Genomic DNA, 11,494 nt, shown 5'->3' on the forward strand with positions numbered 1-11,494 from the left:
ATTACTGGAATATTTTTGCATTGATCACTAGACTTAGAATTTGGTTATTATAGCTCAAAGCTTCTTCACTTAGTTGAGTTGCATAACACCTGAAATAGCCAATTTCTTTCATGTTTTTTGTGCTGGTTTTGAGGACAGGAAAGAAAATCAGTTTCTCTTTTCCTTTTTTTTCCAGTGAAAGTCATCCCTTTTTGTTAAAAGTCAGAAGCTAAGCATTCGGTGTACTTTAAAAGTGAATACTTAATCTATATCTATAGTCAAGACTACGCGATTTCATAATGGAACTCAAATGTTGTGCTTGAACCAGAAGAAGTTTGGGTAGTATACACACTGATGTTTTGTAATTACCTCTATATTTCCTTATAATGGCTGAGGAAAGCAAAAACCTAAAAACTGTTTGGGCTCATGAAGAGTCTGCTTTAACTACAAATTAAATGTTTGAGTACTTCACAGGGCCTAAACGCACAATGCTTAGTTATTAATTACAGTACCCATTTAATGTTTGCTATATCTGGATGCGCAGATAGAAGCAATTGTCTTGTACAGGCATGATTTTACATCATTAAGGGTTTTTTTTCTAGTTTGTTGAAGACTATGAGCCCACCAAAGCAGATAGCTACAGGAAAAAGGTGGTTCTGGATGGGGAAGAAGTCCAAATTGATATACTGGATACAGCAGGGCAGGAGGACTATGCTGCAATTAGAGACAACTACTTCCGAAGTGGAGAAGGTTTTCTTTGCGTCTTCTCTATTACAGAGCTGGAATCCTTTGCAGCGACTGCAGACTTCAGGTAAGTTACAAGGCAAGATAATCATTCTAATTACACTGAGGCGATTTAAAGTGATTTTTTTTTTGTGTGTGTGTGTGTGTTTTGTAATTTCCTTTTAGTGGTCCAGGCTGGATGGCAGCTCTTACTGTTGTCACATAATCTTTTGAACAGATGCCTAGCCAGGCCTTTGATGTCTGTAGAACTTCAGATGTCTTAGCTGCTGTGTTTTGGAATACCAGAAGGGCTATTGCCACGGAGCAGATACACAGCCACATTCAGAAGATAAGCTGGTCTCAACCACAGACTTGCATCATAGTAAAACTCTTAGAATACTAAGAGTTAGAATAGTATAGAATACTATATTCTTAAAATAGTAAGAGTATAGTATTCTATTACAACAGTAATGGGTTATTATACAGATAGGAGTATATTGCAGGTGTTTAATTTCAGTTGAGAGAGAAAACATTTGAATAACTCATTACTATATTTTTAAAAAATACAAAAAATATTAGAAAACAGTTATACCAGTTCAAAGTGTGGTAAAATAGGAAATATTTAAAATAAAATTAGGGAAAGAAATAAAAAAAGGAGTTATCTGTATCCCACTGAAATTAGTCTTCTTCGAGATGCTGTCACTTAACAACTTAATTAGCATTAAGTAGCAGCATATGTTTAATATCTCTAAGGGAGGAGGAAGAGGTATGGAGAGGGAGAAAGTAAATTTTTCATTTTCTGGTGTTTTTTTTTTTGTGCTTCTATAGATCTGTATTTCTATATATCTGTATTTCTATATTTTGAGAGAGCGAAGAGCAGGCCTTTTTTGTTTGCAGACTTATGCTGGGTACTGTTGATCATGGAGGACACTTTAGTACAGTTCAGTTCCCCTAGAGTGCAAAATTAAATTCAACTCTTTAAAATCATGCTAGTGCTTCGAAGTATATAATCTCTGGCCTTAGAAAAAGTCCTACTTTCCAGTAAAGGTGAGAGTTAACAGTAGTTAGAAACGGTAGCAGTTTTCCTATTGATACGGAAAACATTAAGTAAAGATACTAAAATTCTCCCCGGTACTAATACGAAAGTGAACCATACAAGACTAAATGCTAAAATGTAACTCAGAAAAATATATCTTTCTGCTCTGTATAAAAGTAATCTGTATCTCTTGAAGGTATGGTTGATGTACCTTTGGCTCTGTTGGGTAGTCTGAGGGCATACTACTCTAATAGTTTGAAAGCAAACCAGTGAGAGATTCCAAGTAAGAGCTACAGTTTAATGGGAAAATTAAAATACAGGCAGAAAATACTGGCTTAAACTGACAGGATAAAACCTGACACCCTGTTAGTTAGGGTGGTGGTAGCATCTGATTAAATGGTGGCTGCAGTCCTTTTGGAGTGACAGATGTGGTTCTGTTGAAGTGATGATCCTGTAGAAGGATCTGATCTTCCTCTGAACATCCAGTGGTGGTTATGTAGCTATTGTCTGGGAATTCAGTATGTGGGGCTGCCTGTGATGTTCCAAAAGTTAGATTATGTCCAGGCAGGAATGCTTGATTCCTCCCCCTGGGCAAAGCATCTCCCAATGCGATGATGTAATTTTAGAGTCATGCAGTGATGGCCCGTTAGCAGAAGATAGTCTCTGGAGAGAGTATCAGGGATGAGTCATGGAAGAAATAAAGAACACTACCCCATCTGTTTTTAACAGCTTACAAAGATGGTTGTAGAATACTTACTTCTGGTTACAACTTATATTGTAACCTAAGACAACTACTTAGGAGCCAAATATTAAAGAAAGTGACAAGAAGAACTTGGATGTTTGCTTTCATTTTGTTCTGCTGGAATGGCAGACCTCCAACAGGAGAGCTTTTTACTGCAATTCAATGGGGTTTCTGGTATGCTTTGAAATTCTGTTGCTCCAAGTAACTTTTTCAGTGGAATACAGACCTGCAGTGACAATACTTTTAAATACTTAAAAAGTTGTTTGTTGAAATTTGGGCTTGCTTTGAGTAGAATTGTGCTGGCTCTGATAATGCGGATTTTTTTTTTTTTTTAAGTTCTCGATTTCAAGTTGGCACATCATTAATTAGATGTTTCTTGTCTAGCCTTCAGAAGGGGCTCAAAGGACAATATGAATCTTCTGAATTGTTGTTAGGTTAACTTTTTACATTTTTGTAAAAATGTAAAAGTTTGTTTGACATCTGTGGTGGTTTGACCTGGCATCTATCCCACCAAAGCCTCTCTATCCATGCTCAGCTGGACAGGGAAAAGAAAATACAATGAAAGGCTGATGAGTTTAGGATAGGAAGAGTTCCCTTACTGATTACCATCACAGGCAAAACAGACACTGCTTTGGGAAAGAAATTGAATTTATTGCCAATCAAAATCAGAGCAGAATAATGAGAAGCAAAACTAGCCTTAAAAATGCCTTCTACTCCACCCCTCCCTCCTTCCTGGGCTCTATCTTCTCCTTCTCAGTGGTGCAGAGAGACAGGAAATGGGGGTTAAGATCAGTTCATCACACATTGTTCCTGCTGTTGCATCTTTCTCGGGGAGAGGAGTCCTTTCCCTGCTCCAGTGGGGAATCTCTCCTGTGGGAGACAGTTCTCCATCAACTTTTCCAGTGTGGGTCCTTCCCACAAGCTGCAGCTCACTAACTGCTCTAGCATGGGTCCATTTCCATTGGCTGCAGTACTTCAGGAAGTGCTCCAGCATAGGTCCCCCACAATTCCTGCCAGTAAACCTACTTTAGCATGGATCCCTCTCTCCAGGGGCCCACAGATCCTTGCCAAGAGCATACCCCAGCATGGGGGTGGACTGCAGAGGAATCCCAGCTTTGATGCCTGGAGCACTTCTTCCCCCCTCTCACTGAGCTTAGTATCAATATAGTTGTTCCTCTCACATAGTCTCACTCCTTTCCTCTCTGAGTGCAATTGTACCTGTGCAGTATTACTTTAAAATAAATTATTAGAGGTGTTACTACCTACCATTGGTTCGGTCTTGGCCTGCAGTAGGTCTGCCCGGAACCAGCTGGCATTGGCTCTGCCAGTCATGGACATTAGGGAAGCTTCTGGCAGCTTCTCACAGAAGCCACCTCTATCGACCCTCTACTAACAAAACCTTGTCATGCTAACCCAGTATAGCATTGAAAGCTACTAGTTTCTACCAGAAGTCTTATTTACACAGGTACTGCCATGATGCACTGAGTTTTTTTCTGGCCACCTTCTGATCCCCTGACTATTCAAATTACTTTTGGATAGCTGCAGACTTTGTTAAAATATTTGCACTGGTATTTGTGTGGAAGAGGAGAAATGTTGCTTTTTAATTATACCTCATATGTAAATGTGGTGTCACAGTCTGCCTCAAATCTCAAACTGTAGATAGTCCATAATTTAGTTTAAAAAAACTAAATTATGGACTATCTACAGTTTCTCAGCTCTGTGAGTAGGCTTCCTCCCCAAGACTGTATGCTATTCAGAGCTTTTTGCAATGTGAGCATCCTGCCTTATCAAGACACTTTAGAATATTAATTACTTAACTGTTTTCAGCTTCTTTCCCTTCAACTTTAAATTTGGTCTCACCTCAGCCATCAAAAGAAATTTATTTCTCTGTGTTTTTTGTCAGTCTTTCAGGAATTGCTCCATGATAAAGGGCTACATTTCACAACTAACTTTATACTCCTTTTTTCATAGACAAAATACAGAATATTCTTTTCTGAGACAACTCTTCTTCCTTGATAGTATTAATGCATTTTCAATTAGAAAAAACTTTCATTATTTTTAAAGTGTTGAAGACTTGAGTACCAAACTATTTTAGTATTGAGTTTTATTTATAGTTTTAAACCTGTCATCTTAGCAGTTTAAACAGTAGAAGGGTCTGTCCTTAAAAATCTGATGCATATACAGCTTGTGTCTGTACACAGCTATGTATTTAAATGAAGATCTCTGGAGAAACTGAATATAATTGACTTGAGAAAGATTCCTGAAATGAAGAGATTTTCTCTTGATATGCTATGGACCATTGCACCAACTTTAAAATGGCACATTTTGTTAGGAAAGAATCAGCTGTTAATCTGAAGCTTGGATAGCTTAAAAAAGACCATCAAAAACAGTAATGTAAAGACAATGGTAGATGCTCTCAAATAACACTGTTAATGGAAATGAATTATTAATATAAATTCTTACCTAAACCAGTACTGTTTTATTTTTTTCATTTCTTACTGACTCAACTGCTTCCTTCCTTGAGGACTAGCTGTCTGTCTTCATTCTGTATAATGTCATAATGAGGTTTAAGACTTTCCTGTTATATAAAGTACATAATAAGAATAAGTGGCATTTCACTGTATGATGTGAAAGTATTTAGTCTGAGTTCTTCTTTATGTGTTCTAAGAATGGTACTCTATGCAAAACTTAATTTTCTTTTCCTTTTCTTTTTTTTTTCCTTCTCCAGGGAGCAAATCTTAAGAGTAAAAGAAGATGAGAATGTTCCCTTTTTGCTGGTTGGTAATAAATCAGATTTGGAAGATAAAAGGCAAGTTTCTGTAGAGGAAGCAAAAAACAGAGCTGATCAGTGGAATGTTAATTATGTGGAAACTTCTGCAAAAACACGAGCTAATGTTGACAAGGTAATAACTAGCCTCTTAAACAATCTGTTTATCAGTTTTTATTTTATCCCTCTTTTTCATGGGTCATGCTCCTAATGTTCTTAATTTTAGCAATAATTTTGTGGAATTTTAATCAAATACTTTTCTTCCTTAGCCTGCCAGGAGTGCATGACTAGGTGACTGCTTGTAGAACAGTGAAAATGTTAGGCGTAACACGTTTATCCCATTCTAAACTTTAAGGAATTATTATTATCCAAGACATGATACAAGACTTTATAAAATTTTCTTGGGTCAGCTCTTTTGGGCTAGACTTCATACTGAATTTTCTGTAACTAGAGGAGAGTCTGCTTCTGAACAGTGAAGAATACTTTCTAATCCTCATTATAAAAGCAAGTAAGGGAGGGATTTGAGCCTTCCCTACCCTCATTTAACCATCTGCCTCTTTGTATGTTGTTTTGATGAAGAATGGATGAACCCAAAAAGCTACGAAAAGCCCAGAAGTGCCTCATGAGTTTTCAGAGATAAAACCTGGTTCAGAACCTCATAAGTTAAAGAGAATATTTGTCTCCAAGAAAAGAAAATGCTGCTTAGTTGTAAGTGCTTCAGCAAGAATGCAATGTCTTGCAATTCAGAATAACAGCCTTGCAGACTAAAAGAGTCACAGTTGTGTGGCAAAATAAATAAGTAGGTTTAATGCAATGTGCTGGCCTTTCAGAGCTGTTGACAAAGTTGATCCCACCTTGAATCATAGGTTTGTGCTGGAAGGAACCTTAAAGATCATCTAATTCCAACTGTCCTGCCATGGGCAGGGATACCAACCATTTGATCGGGTTACTCAGGGCCCCATCCAACCAGGCCTTGAACAATTCCAGAATTAGGGCATCCCCGACTTCTCTGGGCAACCCTTTCCAGTGCCTCACTAGCCTCACAGTAAAGAAGGTCTTTAGAATTAATCATTTAAATCTCTCCCCTTTTAGTTCAAAATTGTTCCCGCAAGGGTCTTACCACAAGCTGCCCGCATAAAAAGATGCTTTCTGTCTTTTTTTTATACACCTTTAAGAACTGAAAGGCTGCAGTAAGGTCTCCCTGGAGCATTCTCTTCTTTAGTATGAACAACACCAGCTTTCTTAGCTTGTCTTCATACTGGAGCTGCTCCAGCCCACTGAGCATATTTGTGGCCTCCTCTGGATCCACTCCAACAGGTCCATGTTTTTTCTTGTGCTGAGGACCCCAGACCTGGGCAGAGCACTGCAGGTGGGGTCTCATGAGAGCAGAGTAGAAGGGGACAATCACCTACCTTGACCTATTAGCCAATCCTCTTTTGCTGCAGCCCAGGATACCACTGGCCTGCTGGGCTGTGAGTGCACATTGCCAGGTCATGTCCAGCCTTTTATCCGTGAAAGTCTTTGTCTATAGGGCTGCTCTCAATAAGTTCATCTCCCAGTCTGTACTGATGTCTGGGTTTGCTCTGATCAGATGCTGCATCTTACATTTGGTGAGAAATTCTCTAATGTAAATCCGTATGTATGAGCTGTCAATTGCAGCAGGAGAGCTATAATGCAAATTCTCTTTTGCAATAACTGTTGGTTGTGTCCTGTTAGTTATCTTACTGAAGAAACTGATTTTTCATTACTATAGTGATTTACCCTACAGAACAGCAAAGAGTTCTTAATCAAGTACAGCAGAACTCATCCTCATTGTTGAATAAAGCCCTGATTTTTTTGTTGTTGTTGTTTTAAAAACTAACACATCTTTAACAGCCATCCAATACAGTTGTAAAAATCCACCTCTTCAAATCCACTTCATTATTGTTTAGCAGCTGGGGGGGAAAAGTGCATCTAATATATTTTTTCAGTAGCTCTTGGATCAATAGCCTTTGCACATACATGGAGCTGATGGCATAACGGATCCAGATTAGCATGTGTCATATGGTTTGACAGGCCATGAATGAGACCTTGTAGGCACCAGTGAATACTGTGTATTCTTAGTTGCTTGAAGCATAAGAAGTTTTGGAGTTTGCTAAACAAACTTGGTTACTAATCTGGTTGTAATCTGGTCTCTCTGAATTCCAGAATAGTGATTTTACTTTCTTGAAAAAACACAGCCAGCCTCCACTCATTTTGGCAAAGGTGACCCATTAAACATTTTCTCAGAAGGTTATGTATTCCAGACAGCTAAAAACTGTTGTGCAGTTATCAGTACTTAAGTAAGCTGATGGTTGCATCTTGCCATTAGCACAGGTTTAAATACTTAGTGCCCATTTAAAAATCTAAAGGCAATCTCATTTCTTGATGGAAATGTTTAGTTCCATTGATTTTCTTTGGATTTGATGTGATGAAGGTTGATACTTGTCCTGCAGCGTATAATACAAACCTACTGAGCTCTGTAGAGGAGCTTTTCAGCCCCTGCACTCTCCATGTTTCACAGAAATTGATTAAATCCCTTGGCACAGATGTATTGCTTAGTTCAAATTTCTCAGAGTATCACAGAATATTCTGAGTTGGAAGGGACCCACAAGGATCACTGAGTCCAGCTATTAGGTGAATGACCCATATAGGGATCAAACCCATGACCTTGGTATTATTAACATCATGCTCTGACCAACTCAGTTCATCTCAGGGCTAAAAAAGAAAGCCTAGAGCAGCTGGTATTCCCAGGTAGTCTCCCATTCAAGTACTAACCAGGCCTGATCCTGTATAGCTTCCAAGATCAGGTGAGATTCGGCATTCTTAGGGTGATAGGGTATCTAAAGACTCTTTCCTGAGAGAAAAGTTTTAGAATTGCTCAGCTGATTTCCTACAGTGTACAATTATGAGGATGTATACATACTGTTTGCTGTAACCTTCTGTTAGTCAAGATCTGCTGTTGAAATTAGTAAAGTAGCTTCAAGCAGTCCAGTCATAAAGCCTTAACTGTCAGTAGGATCTCTCTTACCTGAGTCAGTGGTGTATCTCCAACTTTGTCCTAAACCATTTGATGAAAGTGAACTTTATGTGTACTTTAAGATTGTAATATGGTAGCTGCAGCTGAGATTACCTGATGTAAGAAATTGTTTATGTAGTTGTATGATTGAAGACTTTGCTTTAAAGGAAATGCTGGGTTTGGTTTTTTTTCTCTAGTCACTTTACGCTTAGACTTGCATCATGGAACATACCATATAATATACCATATGTGCATTTCAGTCTATGCTACTCCTCCATTAATAAGTTTCTAAAATCAGATGTTGCACTTTTTCAGCCTTTGCAGCTCATGACTTAAAGTACTCAAAAGGTAAACTGATTTCCTTAAGTTTCCTCAGTAGTATGTACATACAATGTCTGCAAATCTTGGCTGGTGATGAGACCCTTCTTTCAATTCTTGTTTAAAATTGCCTGAAGGATTCATAAGCGAATCTCAGATGACAAGGGAACATTATGGTGCTGTGAAACAAGCAGCATTGCATCACATCAACTTGACCTTCAAAACCTGCAACAGATTTGTTGAATTAATATTTGCTTGCTCAACCTGATTGCATGTAATTAATTCTATTCAAAACAACTGAAATGGATGTCAGTGATAGCTTAAATTAACTTATGTCAGTGATTTCTTTTTGTATTTATCTTATTATATCTTTTTCAGGTGTTTTTTGATTTAATGAGAGAAATTAGAGCCAGAAAAATGGAAGACAGCAAAGAAAAGAATGGGAAGAAGAAAAGAAAAAGCCTAGCTAAGAGGATCAGAGAAAGATGTTGCATTTTATAATCAAAAGTTTGGATTCCTTTCCTACCCTGACCATACTAATAAAAACCATAATTTATAAGCATGCCATTGAAGGCTGAAATGACTGAAATTACCCTAACATGTTGGAAAATGTAATGTACCACTAAAAGCATGATTTGGAGCGGCACTGAAAGTCAAATTCACTGAAAACAAATTATGTGGCTTCAAGAGAAGCAAAGTTCAGTCCATTTCATAATTGCCTACCTTCTCACATTTCTTCTGAATGTAGTGTTTCATAGGTAGTCTTTCCTTTAATAGTGAACAAGAGGGACAAAGTATTACTTTGTGGGTTCTTATAAAGCATACTTTTTTTATCACTGCTATTTGTCAATTCATCTTGTCTTTTGTTGCCTTGAAAATTACAATTGTGAACATGATACCTAACAAAGCAGTATGCAGCTGTTTTGCCATGGAGTTATGCAAATTAAAAAAGAATAATGTATATGTGAACAGCTATGTTGAGGAAAACTACATGTGGTTCTGCATTACCTGATTAACTTAGAAGAGCGATGTAATCTTTTACATTGAAACATTTGAATATGCCTTAATTTTAAAACCCAAACATAGCAGGTTGCTTAATCAATGGTGTATTTTCAGCTCTGTTGCATGGAGACTGTCCCTGTGCATCAGTGCAAGACTGCCCTCTCTGTGGAGCGCAGTTACTCGGATGATTTCACTCACTAGCTGTCTGCTAGCAGTGTTTGTTCTTTAAATGTGTGCCATACTCTGGTAATGTGAATAATACAGAGCATATTCTGTCATCTGTAACTTGGTAGACAATATGGTATGTTAACACTAAAAGGTCAGAATACACATAAGACTGAAGTCATAAGCCTATGGCACGTAAAAGCCTGGAATTGTTGTTTAAAATTTAACATGCTGGTACCTTGAAACTTCCCTTTTGCACATAGATTTTTGTCTAGATGTTCCTTGGGTTTTAACTCCCTGGAATTGGGTGGAGTGGGGCTGATCTAGTAGTGCTTATATGTTTTGAGTTAAGATGTTGTCTGGGAAATTCTGGTTAATTTCTTTTATGTTCCTAATACTTAGCTATTGGAACATGGTGTGTTATGCTGAAGCTCTTTGCAGGTTTTGTACTGTTTAGTCTATGTTGATTTTCAAATGGGGAACAGTGTAGCTACTTTTTCTAGTTAATGTTGATATCAAACAATCAAATGTGCTTTGCAATACAGAATCTTTTAACATGCACATCCAAAATCCCCAAACAAAACATACTGCCTCAGTTGCTTCATAATAAGAAGAATACTAGCACATGGTCAGTGTGCTACATCTTAACTAAAAATATACCAGAATGTTTGAGGGTCTTGAACTCCTCTGGGGTGAGACAGGCTAGATCAATTCCACAAACTGTTACACTTTTTATACATGTATAAGCCTATAACTGACAGTTTAAAATGTGCTCAAGAAAACTAGGTAACAAATATTTAACTTTAATGCTAACAGATGTTTTAGGGACTCAAGTCTTAGGAGTTACATGTTCAATATTTATCAGTAGGAATTTTGTATGTGCATTTAGTAGACTGCCAAGTGCAGAATAAAAGTTACTCATGTAACTGGCAAATATAAGCCAGTCTTCATCTAACTGTGTACTCATTTGGGTCTATTTAGCCAGGGAGTCTAACCACTAGCATTGTGACTTTGCTTTGGAACCCGTATACTGGGAACTGAGGTGTTATGAAGCCACTGGACACACAAAACTTGTCTTGGCTGATGCCTTATCCTGTCCTTTTATTTGCTATTTGAGCCATTGAAAGATGAATAAACTTCCATTTTTCTAAAATGCTTGTGCAGTGTTAATTGATAACTCATCAATTACTCATAAACATTGCTACAGCCAATGCCAATTGTCAAGCAGTTAAACCTAAGTACTCTAGAAGACTGGTTTATGTGCATGAAGAAAATTGTACATTAAACCAAATTAGTCTGGTAAAAAGCCACTTTTTAAAAGCTATGTATGTGCTACCTTCTATCCATAGATAATTTGCTTAGATGCTACAAGACTACATGAAAACAGGCAACAAACTGAGGTAAGCTTGTTCCAAAATGACTTTTCTATAGGAATGGAAAGTGAGATTTAAAAAAATAACAAACAACAGCAACAACTAAAAACCTTGAACAAACAAAACCCTAAATCAAAAAAAGGACAACCTACATAATTCTTAATAAAATAAAAATGCTTTCTAATTAATTTTCTTTTGGCACACTCAAGGAGAACCCAAGTGTGCTTCCTCAACCTGCAGGGAATATAGCTTGCATCATGCATTACAGGATTTGGGTATATCTTGAGAGTCATCTTAAGTGAGTGTTACATTTGCATTCATAGAGGAGTGTTTTGTTTAGCCTACTTGAGTG

At 37.6% G+C, this 11,494-nt stretch overlaps 1 protein-coding gene across 2 annotated transcripts in view; it reads left to right on the forward strand.

Annotated features, from left to right (window-relative positions):
• RALA (RAS like proto-oncogene A) overlaps nucleotides 1–10,922 on the forward strand; it is a 30,450-nt gene extending 19,528 nt beyond the window's left edge. For both annotated transcript variants that reach the window (XM_030230671.2, XM_009098960.4), the window contains exons 3-5: nucleotides 582–790; nucleotides 5,209–5,383; nucleotides 8,981–10,922. In XM_030230671.2, coding sequence (XP_030086531.1) covers nucleotides 582–790; nucleotides 5,209–5,383; nucleotides 8,981–9,103 — 507 coding nt within the window. In that variant the 3' untranslated portion in view covers nucleotides 9,104–10,922. The remainder of the gene's footprint in view (nucleotides 1–581; nucleotides 791–5,208; nucleotides 5,384–8,980) is intronic.
• The last annotated feature ends 572 nt before the right edge of the window (nucleotides 10,923–11,494 follow it).

Source organism: Serinus canaria, chromosome 2 (genome assembly GCF_022539315.1).
Source record: "Serinus canaria isolate serCan28SL12 chromosome 2, serCan2020, whole genome shotgun sequence".
Classification (NCBI taxonomy): Eukaryota; Metazoa; Chordata; class Aves; order Passeriformes; family Fringillidae; genus Serinus; species Serinus canaria.